General features: G+C 39.4%; 1 protein-coding gene across 1 annotated transcript in view; it reads right to left on the bottom strand.

Annotated features, from left to right (window-relative positions):
• Nucleotides 1-18,519, bottom strand: part of IQGAP1 (IQ motif containing GTPase activating protein 1) — a 107,816-nt gene that overhangs the window by 54,550 nt on the left and 34,747 nt on the right. Inside the window, exons 3-9 of the mRNA XM_055326240.1 lie at nucleotides 17,464-17,620; nucleotides 15,704-15,781; nucleotides 10,552-10,628; nucleotides 3,447-3,514; nucleotides 2,382-2,495; nucleotides 1,652-1,830; nucleotides 647-731 (exon numbers count right to left, since the gene is read on the bottom strand). Coding sequence (XP_055182215.1) covers nucleotides 647-731; nucleotides 1,652-1,830; nucleotides 2,382-2,495; nucleotides 3,447-3,514; nucleotides 10,552-10,628; nucleotides 15,704-15,781; nucleotides 17,464-17,620 — 758 coding nt within the window. The remainder of the gene's footprint in view (nucleotides 1-646; nucleotides 732-1,651; nucleotides 1,831-2,381; nucleotides 2,496-3,446; nucleotides 3,515-10,551; nucleotides 10,629-15,703; nucleotides 15,782-17,463; nucleotides 17,621-18,519) is intronic.

The following is an 18,519-nucleotide window of genomic DNA, read 5'->3' as shown; positions in this document are numbered from 1 at the left end:
AATAAATAAAAATAGGGGCACCTAGGTGGCTCAGTTGGTTAAGCATTTGACTCTTGATCTCAGCTTAGGTCTTGATCTCAGGGTCATGAGTTCAAGCCCTGTAGTGGGCTCCACGCTGGACATGAAGCCTACTTAAAAATATAAATAAAGGGCAGCCCAGGTGGCTCAGCGGTTTAGCGCTGCCTTCAGCCCAGGGTGTGATCCTGGAGACCCGGGATCCAGTCCCACGTCAGGCTCCCTGCATGGAGCCTGCTTCTCCCTCTGCCTGTGTCTCTGCCTCTCTCTCTGTCTCTCATGAATAAATAAATAAAATCTTTAATATATATATATAAAGGAAAAATAAAATCCCTATTTAGATTTTTTTTAAGTGTATTAACCCAGGGTGAAAGAGTTAAATTAACCAAGACAAATCCAGAAGCTGCAATAGATGAGTAGATAGAAGAGGGAGGACCTGCCTAAGGATGATGGCAGCTGAGACAGAAGACATATGAACACAAGAAAACAGTAGTAGTAAGCAATAGTTCCTAAACAAGTCCACTGATACCTAAAATAAATAAACTTACACTACATTATCAGTCCAAGAATAGATCAACACTCACATTATTCTGTAACATCCCGCAGCTACCTGACTCAGGGACATACTTACTATTGACTTTGTTTATATTGCCTTGAATTTCAGCTTGAGTGAGCAGCTCCTCATAAACATCCCTTTCTCTCTCAGAGTTTTCTGTCTGAAGATGAGTAAAAAGTGTAACAAATCAGTTCAGGTCTCTAAGAAGACCTAAGAAACACACTTGTATTCCTCCCCCAAACATGACAGAACAAAGAGTAAGTGTATGGCTTAAAATCCTTAATGAAGCACAGAGTGGAATGCTACACAACCTTTAACTAAAAATGTAAAAAGCAGATCCACCTATTAACGACAAGCCCAAGGGTGCTTCCAGAGTTGGGCATGAGCAGGAAGCACTGCTGAACCCTGTCCTGCTCCCTTGTAAGCTTGCATCCTTGCCTCAGACCTGAGCAGAACAGGCACACCCAAGAACCAGATCACAGAACTTCTCATTGGTTTGCACAAAATTCAAGGATAAAAGTTAAAATGGAATCAAATACCAAAGGCTATATACTGTGTAAATACATTTCGTTTATATATAATTCTTAAAAAGGTAAATATAGTGATCTGTTCAGATTGGGGATTGCCTGGGGTCAGGGTGGGAAGGAGGGGATGGGGAGCAGTAGAGGCTATGAAGAGAGACCTGGGGACTTTAGGGAGGATTGTTTTATAACCACACACATTTGTCAAAACCCATCAAACCCATACATGTAAAATGAGTAAATTTTACTGTATATAAATTATACTTCAAGAAAACTGATTTTAGGGGGATCCCTGGGTGGCTCAGTAGTTTAGTGCCTGCCTTTGGCCTAGGGTGTGATCTTGGAGTCCCGGGATTGAGTCTAGCATCAGGCTCCCTGCATGGAGCCTGCTTCTCCCTCTGCCTGTGTCTCTGCCTCTCTCTCTCTCTCTGTGTATCTCTCATGAATAAATAAATAAAATCTTAAAAAAAGAAAAAAGAAAACTGATTTTTAAAATGGAGTTATATCCAACAATGAAAGAATATAAATCAATTGAAAAGAACAGATGTTCCATTTTTACCCTGTTTTTAGCGTTTGTCATTTTCTCCTGCTTGGCCTCATAAAGCACATCCTGATAAGTGGATGCCAAGGGCTCTTCAAGATTTACAAGCATGGCGTTGGGATTTCTCAGAGCCACAAATGTGTCGGCTGGAATTCTATGGTCAATGGCCTCATTAATGGCAATAACGGCTGCATGTACTAAAAGAAAAAATTCAAAACATAGAACACTGGGGTTATACAGAGTAAGAGATTACATGACACATCCAGAACAACATCACAACCCCCTATTGCAGGAAAAGGTTTGTTTTGATAGAGAAATGATGACTGGGGTTAGAGGTATGGCTCCCCAAATCCTATAAGCCTAGTAGTCTCTTCCTAGATATACAAAGCCACAGCTCTCCCTGTGATCCCATGTCTGGGATGCTGAGTTTGGAATCTCACTGGGAAATATTAGTAAAGAGCCTTGTAAGGAGCATAAATGATGGACATGTTCACCTTTAATCATCATGTAAATACCATTAAAAAAAATAAGAAACCCAAAGGACACTGAAATGTATAACTCGCTTTCTAAATGCTTTCATTTTCATTGAAATCAATCACTTACTTCCAATAGCAATAGCACAGAAGTCCATTGCAGTGTTAAACTACCTCTATTGGCCTAAGTTTGCTAGCAAAATTCCTAGTGTCCAAGATCACTGAAAGTGGTAGCACCAATCCCATTTGAACCCACAAAATTTCTCTCTTCTTACATGCAGCTTCATCCACTGAGAGTTCATTGGCCAGGATGCCCCCGATCTTGCTGAAGGCAGGCATCTGGATCCCGTACTTCTCCAGTTCAATCTTCATATTGTTGATTTCCTCTTCTACAGGAAGAGAAAGATGAAGATTCAGGCAAGCAAGTTAAGCACCTTCCCAGAACTTAGAGAAGGAAACACATTCCCCAACTACAAAATGGGATGAAGTGGTGGCTACCTCCCAGGATTGAAGGACTTAATAAGAAGATATATGGAAAGCAATGAACATAGTACCTGGCAAAAAGCATACACTCAGTAGACATTATTATTACTATTAACAAGAGCATCAAAAGTAAATATAACATGAGAAACAGCCCTACAGAAAATAGTTTCTCAAAACTGCTACTTGCGGCATTTCCTACAACGAACTAACTAACTTATGAATGGAACAGCTTTGAAGGGAGCTCAGCAACAAGTGACCCACAAGCCAACCAAATGTCTTCAGATGCTAAGGTACTAGCCACTATTAAACTATTCTGCTTCAAAGGCAGGAAGCCAAATGATAAAACAACATGTAAGGTTTAGCCCTTGGCCCTAGGTCTAGTGAACAACTTCCCTAAAAGGAAAAATGTCATAGATAAAAGTTTTTATTAAATTTAAAGTTCCCAAGTCTACAAAATAATAATCAGTTCAAAAGACTTGAATCTATATTAGCTCCTAACCAGTATCACCACCATTTGTTTTCTCCCCAAGCCCCCACCTATTCAAGCATCTGACAGTAACAAACACACACAGAATAAGGTAAATACACATTTTTTTATTAAATTGTCACCTCTGCATTGTCTCATTCCCCCCCTACACACCCCTTACTTTGCTCACTGTTGGTACTTGCTAAAATGAGAAAACAGAGTTTGAAATTCCCAGTTTAGCACTCTATTCAACACAGAAGTTACTTATACTTCTTTGATCTCTTTTGCCAGAGTATTTTTAAACCCCTATGTCTTTAAGATTGGAACTGTTGACTCTCCAGGCTATTTCCACATAAATCAAGCATTTCCTGCCAAGTTTATAACTCCTTACCTGTGAAGTCAACCTTTCCATATAGGTCTTGAATCTGAGGAGCCAGGCCTAGTTTGAACAGGTACAAACTAGAAGACACGATATGCAAAAAGAGTTAGGCCGCCCAGCTGCACCTAGCCGCTGCTCTTAGGTTAAAGGGGAAAGTCAGTATAAAGAACAGAAACATTCTGAACATATCCCTGAATGCTACCATATTCCCCTTTGCAGTTACCATACTTTACCTCAGGACTTTTTCTGAGTTTTACAAAATATTGTCCTAGAAAGTCACATAATGCAATAAACACTGGACTGGGAATCAGAAGACACAAGTTCAAGTCCTTGTTCTGGTTTAAATCTGGCATGTAATTAGATGGTAATATACATGTGAATATAATCATTCTAAGTGGAGAAATCTTCAGTCTCGTTCTCCTTCCTGTGATCAAAAAGCTTTAACTAACAAGATACTTATAAAAGTACCGTGAAAATGATTCAAGGGATGCCTGGGTGACTCAGTAGTTGAGCGTCTGCCTTTGGCTCAGGTTGTGATCCTGGGGTCCTGGGATTGAGTCCCACATCGGGCTCCCTATAGGGAGGCTGCTTCTCCCTTTGCCTATGTCTCTGCCTCTCTCTGTGTGTCTCTCATGAATAAATAAAATCTTTAAAGGGGCAGCCCCGGTGGCTCAGCGGTTTAGCCCGCCTACAGCTCAGGGCGTGATCCTGGAGACCCAGGATAGAGTCCCACGTTGGGCTCCCTGCATGGAGCCTGCTTCTCTCTCTGCCTGTGTCTCTGCCTCTCTCTCTCCTCTCTGTGTATTCTCATGAATAAATAAATAAAATCTTTAAAAAAATAATAAAATAACATAAAATAAAATAAAATAAAATCTTTTAAAAAAAGAAAAAAAATGATTCCAAAAAAAGTCTATGTAAACTGAATTCATACTACTGATGGAAAAGTTTAATTCAGGTAATTAATGATTTTTAAATAAACATTATATATCCTTACTGTTTAAATAAAAAAAAAGAAATCTATTTGGCTTTAAATCTCATGAAGGAAGGAACAATAAAAGTCTTGTTCACCAGTGTCTACCCAAAACCTGGTATGTACTAATAAATATTAATGTTTCACAGATGGAGAGATGGATTAGTCAATGTCTATAAGCCTGAGTTAGCTTAAGTGGAATCTAAGGACCTAGCAGATCAGAATCAGTAAGTTAGAAGTGCACTTTGCAGGGAAGGACATGAGCAAGACACTGATGGTCTAGTGGTAAGGGAGTAAATAAAAAACACCGAAGAAACAAATCACAGAAACTCAATAGAGCAATCCACAGTTTTTGCAAATAATCTATAAACCTCAGCTTTATCTAAACACAAATATGGATCATGTATATTACATTCACAGAACTGATCAGAATTTCAATTGTGTATAATAAACCCAAATGTATAATCCAAAAACAAGTCAAGTATTCTAAAAATACATTCTGATTTATACAGAGTAGCTAATTATTTTCTCAGTTAAGTACAAGTATGATCATATGCATATGATTAAGTGCTTTTATTAAGACTAAAATACTCAAAATGGAACTATATAAAGTCCCCCTCAAAAATTTTTTAATCTATTCAACAAATTTTCCAAAGCAAAATAGCCAATAACATTCTATACCTGTAATATGTACCCATTCCATATATTATTTCTCCCATATAGTATGTCCCACACCTGCATTCCAAATTAATAAGAATAGTTTTCTTCAGTAATTTTTTCCTCTTTTATTTCTTCTTGGAATGAAGAAAGTGGCTGCCGCACTTTAAGAAATTTTAAGAATGGCACTTTTAGAGCCTCAAGAAGAGTGAGTTCATTTTTAAGGTCTTTCAATGGTAAAATAAAGTAATGATATCACTAGCTGATATAAATAGAGAAAAAGATAAGATACTGGCACCATCTCTCTTTTATATCATTTTAATTATTGGGAATATTTTAAGGAAATGTTGGAGTTATATAAACATAACCATAATGGCCAGTCAGATCCTCTTGCCCAGAACTGAAAGTACTCCACCTCAAAGCTGAAACTTTAGATCCTACCAGTAAACAATCTTTGCTCTTGTTTTCCCATGCCCACCTCTACAAATAACTGTTAGGTCCCTACAACAGTAAACCTGTGATTGAGATCAGGTTCATTTTTCTTCTTCTTTTTTCCTAGCAAAGCTATACTTTCTAGCAACAGGGGAAAGGAGGCTATGGATTCCTATTATCTTTGCTGCCCTCAGAGTAACCTGTTACTATGCTGATCTCAAAGACTGTTAATAAGGGCTCTTAAACACAAACGCAACAGGTGCTTAGGAAAGAGAATCTAGTACAGTCCACAATCCCTGATCTAAATTCTTTGGGCAGATACGAATTTAGGATTCCTCAGATATTAGAAAGGCTTTATAGTATACACAGAATTACATGACATCTGTTTACTTAAAGTATGTACAGTATTATAAAACACACCCAGCAAGCCTTGAGGCAGCACCCCTAAACAATTACCTTTTTTTTGTTTTAAGATTTATTTATTTATTCATGAGAGACACACAGAGAGAGAGAGAGAGAGAGGCAGAGACACAGGCAGAGGGAGAAGCAGGCTCCATGCAGGGAGCCTGACGTGGGACTTGATCCTGGGACTCTAGGATCATGCCTTGGGCCGAAGGCAGGCACTAAACCACTGTGCCACCCAGGGATCCCCAAGTACATTACTATTCTGCAAAGGAACATACATATAATCACAGTAAGGACAGAAATATTCTAAATAACATCAATTCTGATCAGATTTTGCGAACAAATGAGTTTGAACCAAGTCTAAATATAATTTTCAGCTTTTACATTTCTTTTGAATTTAGGATACAGGACTATGGGCCAATTTAATCCCAAAATCAATTCTTAGATATCAGAGGAAATGGAAATAAAGTATACAAATACATGTGAAATAATAAAGAATTGTGGTCGGGACGCCTGGGTGGCTCAGCAGTTGGGCATCTCCTTTCGGCTCAGGGCGTGATCCTGGGATCTGGGATTGAGTCCCTCATCAGGCTCCTTACAGGGAGCCTGCTTCTCCCTCTGCCTGGGTCTCTGCCTCTCTGTGTCTCTCTCTCATGAATAAATAAATAAAATCTTAAAAAAAAAAAAAAAAGAATTGAGGTCTTCTCTGGGGGTGGAATATAATCCAGAAAAATAATTTAGCAAGACTAAATACAGTAAATATCTCTGCAATGATGCCGGTCAAGACTTTTAAAAAGAGAGAAAAAAGAAAAGAGAAAACCAAAGCAAACAAGCAGGAAGGGAGAAAACAGAGAGATAATGCTTCTCTGTTAACCAAAATCAAAAAGGGAGAAAGTGCCTCACCCCACCCACTCCACACACAGCAGAGTGTGGAGCCGTCCTCGATCACTGCTGTACTACATGGTGAAGAAGAGGTTCCAAGCAGGTCTAAACTGCCTAGATATCAAGGGCTGCCAGCCTTTAAGGAAAAACACTCCACTCAAAAAAAAAAAAACAAAACAAAACAAAAAAAAAAAAAACTCCAGGAAGGAAAGAAGTCATAAATCACCAACCAGAACACATTGCTCTGTATATAACTTTTTTTTTTAAGATTTATTTAGTTATTTATTTACAATAGACATAGAGAGAGGCAGAGACACAGGCAGAGGGAGAAGCAGGCTCCATGCCAGGAGCCCGATGTGGGACTCGATCCCGGGACTCCAGGATCGCGCCCTGGGCCAAAGGCAGGCACTAAACCGTTGAGCCACCCAGGGATCCCCGCTCTGTATATAATTTCTAAGCACAGGTTGCATATTAAAGAGAAATGAAAAACAATAGTGGACTTTCTCTTTCTGATTCTGACGCCATCGTGAGAAAGGCACAGTTAATTCTTCATCTCCAAATCAGAGAATTTGAGGGCCTGGGAGCCAGGTCACATTGCAGAGAGCTATGGCTGTGGAACACACAAAGTGGAGTTTCACCAGCTAGGCCTCTTGTCTGCCAAGTTCAGAAATCCATTGTAGGTATAACCTTCACAAGGTTATCAATTCAGACAGACCTCACTGTAACACAGAGCCAATCACAATATTCAGAATTAATCTGATTTTGGCTCAGACACATACATTTGAAATTGCTACAATCTGAACATTCCTCTAGATACAACCCACTCCTAAATAACTTTTAAAAATCCTAAAAAAAAAAAAAAATCCTTATGTTACTCTTGTCTGACATTATGCCATGTACCTTAGAGAGAAGAAAAAGAAATGAAAGGCATGACCTCTGTCCCTAAGATGCTAATAATATAATAAAGAGAAAGTAAACATATGAAAGAAACAATAGAACTAAGAAACATGTGGGTTTAGACCAAGGAATGAACTGGAGTCACTGGAAATCACAAAAGTTCACCAAGAAGGTGGAAATTGAATTAAAACTTGACTGGATATAGACACAAACATGAAGTGTCACCTGATAAAAGAAAGCACCATTTCCTTTTTTTCATTTATAGGGCAAAAAATATCCCTTCAAGCTAGAGGGCAGAAAGGAAGATTTGTTACAATGTGTGATTTTGATACAAACATTTATTGACTAGCTACTATATTGCTAGAGGCATCTAAGTACTAGAGACACAAAGATAAAGAGTAACAGAAATAGGCCCTGCCTGGGAGGAGTCCACAGAGAGCATGCAATAAGAACTAATAACCAGAGTAGGATGTAAAAGCCCTATGCTTGAAGTAAGAGGTATGTGCAAATACCAGAAGAGCACAAGGATGGGAAGTAGCTAATTCTATTTGAGGGAGAAAAAGTAAAAAGAAGGTATCAGTGAACAGGTAGCATTCCACAGTAGCAGCTAGAGAAGAGCATGGGTCAAACTAGGGAGTAAAGCGGCATTTAGGCAGCGGAAACAGAATAACCCAAGGCACAGAGCCAGTGCTGTCCACTAGTTTTCAGCTACATTCTTTCTTTTGTGGGTCTCACATGAATTCCAGGGGTCCCAACGATCTGGCACATGTTGGATCAAACTGGAGACAACAGACTTCTCATGGGTCAATATTATTCATATAGATAATTAACATGTACACATACAGGATGACTTGTAAAATGGGTAGCCTGAGCAAAGAAACCCCATCTGCATGTCCCGCTTACTTCTACCACCTTCTCGTTTAGCCCTATGGCCATCAGGTAAATCTGTACAACTCTGATATGGTTCTATCATATCTACTGAACCCCACCCTCCCTCCACACACATCACCTCTTCCTTCCAATACAGTACACTGATTTTAAGAGCCAAGGACCTGAAATTAAACCATCTTCAAAATCTGCTATGAAATTATGAAAAAAATATATTTTGTTTCAGTTCCTATTTATATTTGTTTGGCATAAACATTACCTAATGAACAAATGGCTTGGTGAGAGCCTAGAAAAACCAAATAAATTAAAAATCAACCATTTGATATTTGCTGGCTTTATTTGAAGATTTTTATAAAATTTAATCATACTACCAAAGTATTAAGACATGGTGGTTGTGGGGAGCCCCGGTGGCTCGGCGGTTTAGCGTCACCTACAGCTCAGGGCGTGATCCTGGAGACCTGGGATCGAGTCCCATGTCAGGCTCCCTGCATGGAGCCTGCTTCTTCCTCTGCCTGTGTCTCTGCCTCTCTCTCTCTCTCCTGTGTATTCTCATGAATAAATAAATAAAATCTTAAAAAAAAAAAAAAGACATGGTGGTTGTATTTTGTAATTCAACTACTGGCTTGTGACAAAACAGTAAAGTTTCAAAATATATATCCTTTTTGTAATTTTTAAGAAATTTGAATTAAAAAGAAAGGAACTGCATCCCAGCTGAAATGCACAGTTCACAGAAACACTAGATCAACAATGAAAGACTATACTATGTTTTCAGGGCCAAATTATCTGCTATTACTGAGATAAATAAATTCCTTCTCCCTACTCCCCAGAAAAAAACAGCTGTTTCCCACCATTTTGTTAAAACAATAATAATCGGGATCCCGGGGTGGCGCAGCGGTTTAGCGCCTGCGTTTGGCCCAGGGCGCGATCCTGGAGACCCGGGATTGAATCCCACGTCGGGCTCCCGGTGCATGGAGCCTGCTTCTCCCTCTGCCTGTGTCTCTGCCTCTCTCTCTCTCTGTGTGTGTGACTATCATAAATAAAAAAATAAAAAAAAAAGACAATAATAATCTATTTTATTTGGAAATCCTAAAGCTAATGCAAAAACTTTTTCATTACCCCATACACAAAAAGCTGTACATTCAATTCAGATGTTATTCCTAAATGGCTTTTTAAAAAAATTGAGATAGAATTGACAAACATTAGTTTCAGGTGTACAACATAATGATTCAATATACATATATATTGCAAAATGATCACCTCAATAAGTCTCCTTAACATCCACCACCACACATAATTATGGATTTTTTTTTCCTTGTGCTAAGAAACTTTTTAAAATATATGTTTATTTAATTGAGAGAGAGAGAGAGAGAAAGAGCTTGAGTGGGACAAGAGGAGAGGCAGAGGGAGATAGAGAAAGCAGACTACCCTTGAGTGGGGAGCCTGATGTGGGCTCAATCCCAAGACCTTGAGATCATGACCTGAGCTGAAACCAAAAATTGGATGCTGAACTGACTGAGCCACCCAGGTGTCCCATGCTGAGAACTTTTAAGATCTACTCTCTTAGCAACTTTTTTTTTTTTTTTTTTTTTTTTTATTTACGATAGTCATACAGAGAGAGAGAGAGAGGCAGAGACACAGGCAGAGGGAGAAGCAGGCTCCATGCACCAGGAGCCCGACGTGGGATTCGATCCCGGGTCTCCAGGATCGCGCCCTGGGCCAAAGGCAGGCGCCAAACCGCTGCGCCACCCAGGGATCCCTCTTAGCAACTTTCAAGCATAAGGCTACATCATTATTAACTAAAACCCCCATGCAGTACATTATAATCCCAGGACTTAGTTAACTATTTTATAGCTGGAAGTCTGTAATGTTTGAGCTCCTTAAACCATTTTGTCGTCCCCCCCCCCCCAAACCTCCACCTCTGGCAACTCAGCAATCTGTTCTCTGTGTCTATGTACACTGTTTATTTTACCACGAATATCTGATTACCTGAGTGCATGGATACAGTAGATACATCTTGGCATGTTTTTTCGATCATAGATATCTGTAGTTTCTGGGTAAAAAATCTAAGAAGGAATAAAAGAAGCACAGTAAGGTATCCATCCACTGGATCTTTCACCAATCATCAATAATATAAATAGAACGATTAGAAAATATTATGAGCATTCAGCAAGTAACTTCATTAGGGAGAACTGACAATTCATCCTAAGTAATGCAAGGAATAAAATACGGTAATACAGAATAAAAAGCACTAGTTGGAAAAGCCTTATTTGGTTAACCCACTGAATTTTACCAGGTATGTGAAAGTGATTTGCTTACTGCAGACTCAGATACAGGCAGATGACACTCAGCTCTAGTGCAGTTTAAATCACCAGTAAATGTTGGAAACTTTAAAGCCCTGCAATCTTCCCAATTCCTGTCTATGATGCCTACATTCATTAATAATTCAACAATGAACATTTACTTAGGTGCTTTCGGTTTGTTAACTCCTACATTTAGACACTGAAGAAAACTACAAAATATTATAATGTGTTATTGTGCAGGGATGCTTGGCTGGTTCATTTGGTGGAGTGTACAACTCAATCTCCAGGCTGTAAGTTCAAGCCCCACAATAGGTATAGAGATTACTTAAAATCTTTTTTAAAAATGTGTTACATGCTTAGAAGAAGAGAAAAGATACACAGATGAAGTAGCTAGAATATATAATATGTATGGGAATATGGAAGATCAGTAGTTATTCTGGGTACCACTTGCCACAAATAATCAATTACTTGTGTTATTATCTGTTTGACTACACACTACATGAAGGCAGGGACCAGGTCTATGCAATTCACTGCCACATCTTCAATGCCAAGCCCACAGCCAAGGTCATGGAAGGGGCTCTACATTTAATGAATTAGTGAATGAGGCTGAATAGCAACATAGTAGGTTTAGATTGGATATAATCTTGAATTTCAAGATCTATCTTCATGGTGATGTGGCACCATACAATTCATTCTATAATTTAGGGGGAGGTAACAGTGATCTGGAGAAGGGAAAGACTGAATTTTGAGGCCATCAGAAGAATCTGAATGAGCAGGGAAAGGCCTTAACCAAGGCAGGAGGAAGAGTACCACAGCACGTTGTACCTATTAGAGTCCTTGACACATCATGTTTGTTTGTACCACAGCACCTTGTACCTATTAGAGTCCTTGACACATCATGTTTGTTTGTTTTCATGCTTTTCACACAATACCTACAGCTCTTGACTAGAAAGAATTGCCCCTGTCAAGAGATGAGATGTACTATAATCATCTTCTTGATAATTTTTCAAACTCTGCATGCTCACTTTTCAAGACAGATATGTAATTTCCTGAAGGGTGAAGATAACAGTTGTGTTGAGCCACCCTTCCCAAAAACAGTACAGAATACATTTTAGAAAATAACAAAAATACAGCTGGGTAGGGTAGGATGCAATTAGATTATGAGGACCTTGAAAGTCAGACAAGTTTGAACTTGATATGCAGGCCACAGAGAAGTCCCAGCTCTGAAGCCAAGGATAAAAAACAGCGCCTCAGGAAGATCTGACTGGAGATAGGACACAGGATATAATGAATAGTGGAGAAATTGAAGCTAAGGAGGCAGACTGATAATCTCTTTCAACAGACAAAAGAAACATTTCAAATACATGAGGGAGGCTTGGGGGATAAGTGCATTTAGGAGTTCAAGGTAACCTCAAGATTTTGAGACGGGATGACTGGGGAAATGAGGACAGCCTACCATTTAGTATAGAGGAGGGGAGGTTCAGTTGGGGGAAAAGGAAGGTTTACTTTCAGATAGGAATTCTAGCTAATAGAAAGCTAATCAAGGAGAACTGTCCAGCAGCCATTTGAATACAATGTGTTTATCTTATAAGAAAGCCTTCAAAATAACTGAAACCATAAGAACAAGAATGTAGCTAAAATAAGGACTGCTTCTTAAAGAACCCCCACCACTAGGATATGGGAGTTCTAGAACACATGAGGAAGACAGAGGACAGATTTAAAACAATGAAAAAATTGGGGATCCCTGGGTGGCTCAGCGGTTTGGCGCCTGCCTTTGGCCCAGGGCGTAGTCCTAGGGTCTCGGGATCGAGTCCCATGTCGGGCTCCCTGCATGGAGCCTGTTTCTCCCTCTGCCTGTGTCTCTGTCTCTCATGAATAAATTATAAATTATAAACACACACACACACACACACACACAATGAAAAAAATCAGTCAGGGGGTGCCTGGCTGGCTGAGTCAAGAGAGCAGATGAATCTTGATTTCGCGGTTATGAGTTCAAGCCCCATATTGGGTGTAAAGATTACTTAGAAATAAAATCTTTAAAAAAAAAAAAAGTCAAAATCACAAAATATTTCCTAGAGAGGTAGGTAGCCAACAGGAACAATTATAATAAAAAGACTAAAAGGATAAGAATCAAAAACTTATAACATTAAGTTCCTACAATTAGCCTATATGTACCATATTAAGAGATTAGGGAAGGCATTCCTGTAAACACTACATATGTATTGTCAATTATATATCATACAGTATATTATGGGCAACAGTTTTTCAGCTAAGTATCATTAGTCCACATTATTCAAGTCTTCTAGATCTAAGTCATGTAGGGTGGACATTTCAAGTCTGATAACCATGATAACCCTGCTGTCCCTGAAAGTCTGGGGAATTCTACATTTGTTGCAGTGGTGATCCAGGACAATATATTACCAGTAGTAAACCAAAAAAGTAGTAAAATTAAATCATTAAAAAAGCATTTTGTAGTAACAATACTACTAGTAAAAGCATATATTAATGAAGCTCTTAGTATTATTCAGAAGAGGTTAAATCACCACTGCCCATCAGGCATATTTCAGTAGAAACAGAAGACGGGACGCCTGGGTGGCTCAGTGGTTGATCATCTACCTTAGGCTCAGGTCATGATCCTGGGGTCCTGGGATTGAGTCCCACATCGGGCTCCCTGCACGGATCCTGCTTCTCCCTCTGCCTATGTCTCTGCCTCTCTCTGTGTGTCTCTCATGAATAAATAAAAATAATAAAAAGAAACAGGTACAAAAAGATATAGGTGCACAGAAAGGCAAAGTATGTTTAAGAACTTTACATACTGGGGATCCCTGAGTGGCTCAGCAGTTTAGCACCTGCCTTCCACCCAGGGCGTGATCCTGGAGTCCCAGGACCGAGGCTCAAATCGAGCTCCCTACATGGAGCCTGCTTCTCCCTCTGCCTGTTGTGTCTCTGCTTCTATCTCTCTCTCTGTGTCTCTCATGAATAAATAAATAAAATCTTAAAAAAAAAAAAAAAAGAACTTGACATACTGCATTTCCTGACATTGGTGGACCTAATTCTCAAACCTACCAGTGCAAGGAAGAGAGCTTCAGAACTTTGTTCTGAAAAAAAAAAAAAGAGGACAAAGGCTAGTCTTCTGCAAAGACTTGACTCTGGATTTAACTCAATTCAAAAACACATATGAAGAATTGAGGTTGGTGCTATGCTGAATACCAAATGTTCATCTCCCAGTGGTTCCAGCCACTTTGTGATCCTCCTTATCTCACTCTTTTTCAGTATTTCTTTGGTTACAAAAATTTAGACTCTACAGGAAAATATAAAGAAAATAAAAACCACCCCTTAATCCGATCACACCAAAATAAAAACTATTATCTCCTTACCAACTTTTCCCAAAAATATTCACTTTTACACATAAAAATAGCAATCTCACCTTAGCCAGAACACAAACTCTTTTATAACTTTAGCCTATTTGGAGTTTTATTCTCCACTGCACACCTCACAGACAATTTCCTTTGTCAATACAGATTAAAATCATCCTTTCTAATGGCTGTACTATTGTTTGACTGGCTGCAGCACAATTAATGCTCCTAGTGAAGGAACATGTGATCGTTATCAATTTTTCCTATCCTAAGCCATGCTGAAAAACCCTTATGTGTCCATCTTTCCGGGCTTATCTGATTTGGGGGAGAGATAAATTCCTAGAAGTAGAATCCTTAGGTCAAAGGATATGGAAAACAAAAAAGGTGTCCATGCCTCTAAGAGTTGACAACACAGTATGGCCTTCTGGATTCAAGATAGGATGAAGGGGTGTGGAGGCTAGAGGTGGCAATTTCGGTAAGAGCAGTGCTAAATAAACTCCTAAGCAGAACACTCAAGGATGCACACTCACTCTAAACCCATCCAACTATACACATGAAATATGTGCATTTCTCCATGCCAACTGTACCTCAAGATGTTTTAAAACACAAATACTACAGCCATCACCAAAACAAGATATAAAAAGTAAATGTCATTATATTGCCTCTACAATTTGAAACATAAAATAATAGCACATCATGCTCTCTTACAGATAGAGGAGAACTCTGCAGCTGAAAAATGATGTTTCTAAAATATTTCCTGGGATCCCTGGGTGGCTCAGCAGTTCAGCACCTGCCTCCCTCTGCCTGTGTCTCTGTCTCTGTCTCTCTCTCTCTATCATGAATAAATAAAATCTTTTAAAAATAAAGTATTTCCTTGTATTTCCTAACATCAAATATTAATATTGCAACTTTGTGACTAAATAAGAACACTAAATTGTATACTTTTAAAAGGTGGATTTCAAAAAAAATTTTTTTTTAAGTAAAAAGGTGGATTTCATGGCATGTGAATTTCAATATAAGTCTACAACTTGATGTAGTAAATGACATCATAGGGAATTTCTCTAGGATGAGGTGAAGCAGGGATGAAGAATATAAAAGAAAGAACAAAACTATTCCTAAAACAAACAGAAGAAATAGATCTTTTAGGACTTAAAAAAAAAAAAGAAAAAAGAAAACCACCAAAGATTCAATTGAGAATAATTTTTTTTTAAAGATTTTATTCATTTATTCATGAGAGAAACACACGGGAGGGTGGGGGGGGGTGGGCAGAGACACAGGCAGAGGGAGAAGCAGGCTCCATGCAGGGAACCTGATGTGGGACTTGACCCCGGGTCTCCAGGATCACACCCTGGGTGGAAGGCAGCGCTAAACCGCTGAGCCACCCGGGCTGCCCTCAATTGAGAATAATTTTACAGGCAGAATAACTATGTGCCAAAACAGCCTGATCTAAGCCAGAACTCTGAATATCACGTAAGTTACCTTAGGCAATCCAATCTCATCCATGGCATTCAACCACTGAATCACATTATCAGTATGTCTAAAGTGCAGGCCGGTTGCCTAGAACAAATAAGAGACAATTAGGCACTGTTGGCAACATTGAAGCAATACTAAATACTCTTTTTGCAACAAAAGTTTCCTTATGAGACTTTGCAAGGTCCCCTTAAATTGAAGGTCTATAGCATCATGTTCACATTCCAATCCTAAAAAGCCAAATCCACATCTCAGCTCCTCTCACTTGAGAACCATCTGGAGAATCTTCCTGTATAATGAGCTCTACAGAACAGTCTTTGGAATTCAATTATGCTGGATTCAATCCCTGGCTTGGCCATCTACTGGTGACAGTGGGCAGGTCACTTCACCTTTTTGAATTTCCTCATCTTTAACACCTACTTTATATGTTTATTGTAAAGATGAAGTGGGAAAACATACAAAAGCAGCCAGTGTGGTATCTGGCAGGTAGAAAATACTCACAAACTAACAGATATTATTAAGTATGTTAATCAGGGTTTTCTTAGTACCACTCACATAAATATCCCCCCCTCTAAACCTCTAGATTTGTTATCTTACAGAAAGATTTACTCTCCAGAGGGGAAGAGGGGCAGGGCCATTGTTTCTATTGCCATGCAGTCTCCACTCTTGTTTTAAATGTCATGTTGTTTGAGATGCCTGGGTGGCTCAGTCAGCTAAGCATCCAACCCTAGGTTTTGGTTCAGGTCATGATCCCGGAGTCATGGGATCAAGCCCTGTACTGGGCTCCACACTCAGTGGGGAGTCTGCTTGAGATTCTCTCGCCCTCTGTGGCTCCCTCCTGTTCATGCTAGCATGCACTATCTCTCCCTCTCTCTCTAAAAATAAGTAAATCTTTTTAAATGAACGAATGTCTTACTGTTCTGCCCCATACTGTATAGTGCTCAACAGAAGAGCTCCAGAATTGCCTTCAGAAAAGGAAAGTTTCTCTTTGGGATGTTAATTTTGGTTTCAGGACCTATATCTTCTCCCTGTCCTTTGAATATAGACATAAAACATAAAAACTTCTTTTGATTCTATCTTCATCCTTAGCTCATTTCAAGTTCTGGTCCCACTCCTACAGTTACCTCGATTACAGCTGCTCTTGGTTTTGTAATCTCTCACTATCTTTTACGTTCTTCCTTTTCTAAATAGCTCCTCCTAGGAAAGCTCCTCCACAACAGAGTTTGGTCCTTGTCAACATCCCAACTTGATTTCTGTTTTTCATGGCTCTGGGCCACAAGAATCAAAGCCTCTCACTTACCTTGATTTCCTGAAATTGGATTGCTTTCTCAATTTACCTTGAATTCTAGTATCACAGAGGGGTCTTTTTTCCTAAAGGTGTGTTGCTATTGCTTTCAATTTGTCAACAAATCTCATTGCTTGGTTAAAATTGAAATTGTAATTCCCCCTAGTTACTTCCTCCATCTTCCTTTTTTTTTTTTTTTTTTTTTACTTCCTCCATCTTCTAAGAAATTTTAAAAAATTCATCAAGGACCATGAATATTTCTAGACCTACCTACACCATTACAGAAATTGTATCAACAATACAGACTGCCACCTTTTAATGCCATGCCTGACTTTGCACTCTCTTCTCCACTCTGCCAGGTACTTTATTTTGCTAGAACAAATACATTCACACATATTTCTCAATAATTCTTATACAGGGTAAGTCCACTAATCTTCTCTTCTAAGTGTATGGAAATTTAAGCACCAAGCAAGGAAGGACTCACCTTGTATCTGGTCTGCTCTCGATCGTAAATTTTCTTCAGGGACACCACTTTGGGAGAGAAGAAGTTTCCTAGTTTGGCAAGGTAGACCCCATTCCTAAGCCCCTCTTCCAGTTCTGTGGTAGGAGGCAGGTCTTCCCCGAGACATGCTTCCATCCACCTGCAAGAAAGGGAGAGGACTTGAGAAGAGAGGGAAGGTCTGATCCCCTCCTTAAGAGATTCTGAGCTTCATTTCCATTCTCCATGGAGGAGCTTAAGTTCCACATAAGCAGTGCTTTTTTTTTTTTTTTAAGATTTTATCCATTTATTCATGAGAGACACAGAGAGAAAGAGAGAGAGAAAGGCAGAGACACAGGCAGAGGGAGAAGTAGGCTCCATCAGGAGCCCCACGTGGGACTCAATCCCGGCACTCCAGGATCACACCCTGGGCCAAAGGCGGGCGCTAAACCGCTGAGCCACCCATGTTGCCTGCAGTGCTCTTTTAAGGTGCAATTTCACACATATCCTTGTCCTGACCCAGTCCGATCTCAGAAGCAAGGAACTCAGAAAAACTCTGGAACATCAAGGCCTCCTTCTTCTCTACCCTGCTTTCTGCCCCTGAGCCAGCAGAGCTGGCTGGTTCCCCCGGCCCCAACAGCCCAGAAACCTCAGGCCCTAACCCCAAGTTACTCCTGCAGAAGCCCTAAGAATAGTCATTTGTGGCTGAAGCCAGAATTTCAGCTTTTCAAAAATTTAAATATATTGATGTTCTCCTCCAGTTTCAGAATCCACAGTGAATTTCTAGGTTCAGATTTTAAGGTTGTTTGGGGATTGCATGAATAGTCAATTATCTCAGTTAAAATAGGGGGAAAAAATGCCAATGGAATCAGTAAAAATGAATGCATTTTTTTTTCAGAGGTGGAGAAAGAGATTATAAAGGGGAAAGGAAAAGAAAACTATTTTCTCCCTAGAACACATCTCAAGAGATTTCAGAAGGCCCAAGATAAAACAACACAATCTGCACATATTTTCTACCAACAGAAATGGAGGTAACTAAAAATCATTTAAGGTGATGAGTTT

The sequence above is a fragment of the Nyctereutes procyonoides genome, unplaced genomic scaffold (assembly GCF_905146905.1).
Source record: "Nyctereutes procyonoides isolate TBG_1078 unplaced genomic scaffold, NYPRO_anot_genome, whole genome shotgun sequence".
NCBI classification, from domain to species: domain Eukaryota; kingdom Metazoa; phylum Chordata; class Mammalia; order Carnivora; family Canidae; genus Nyctereutes; species Nyctereutes procyonoides.
The sequence above is the reverse complement of the archived record's forward strand: the minus strand, read 5'-3'. Positions and strand labels throughout refer to the sequence as shown.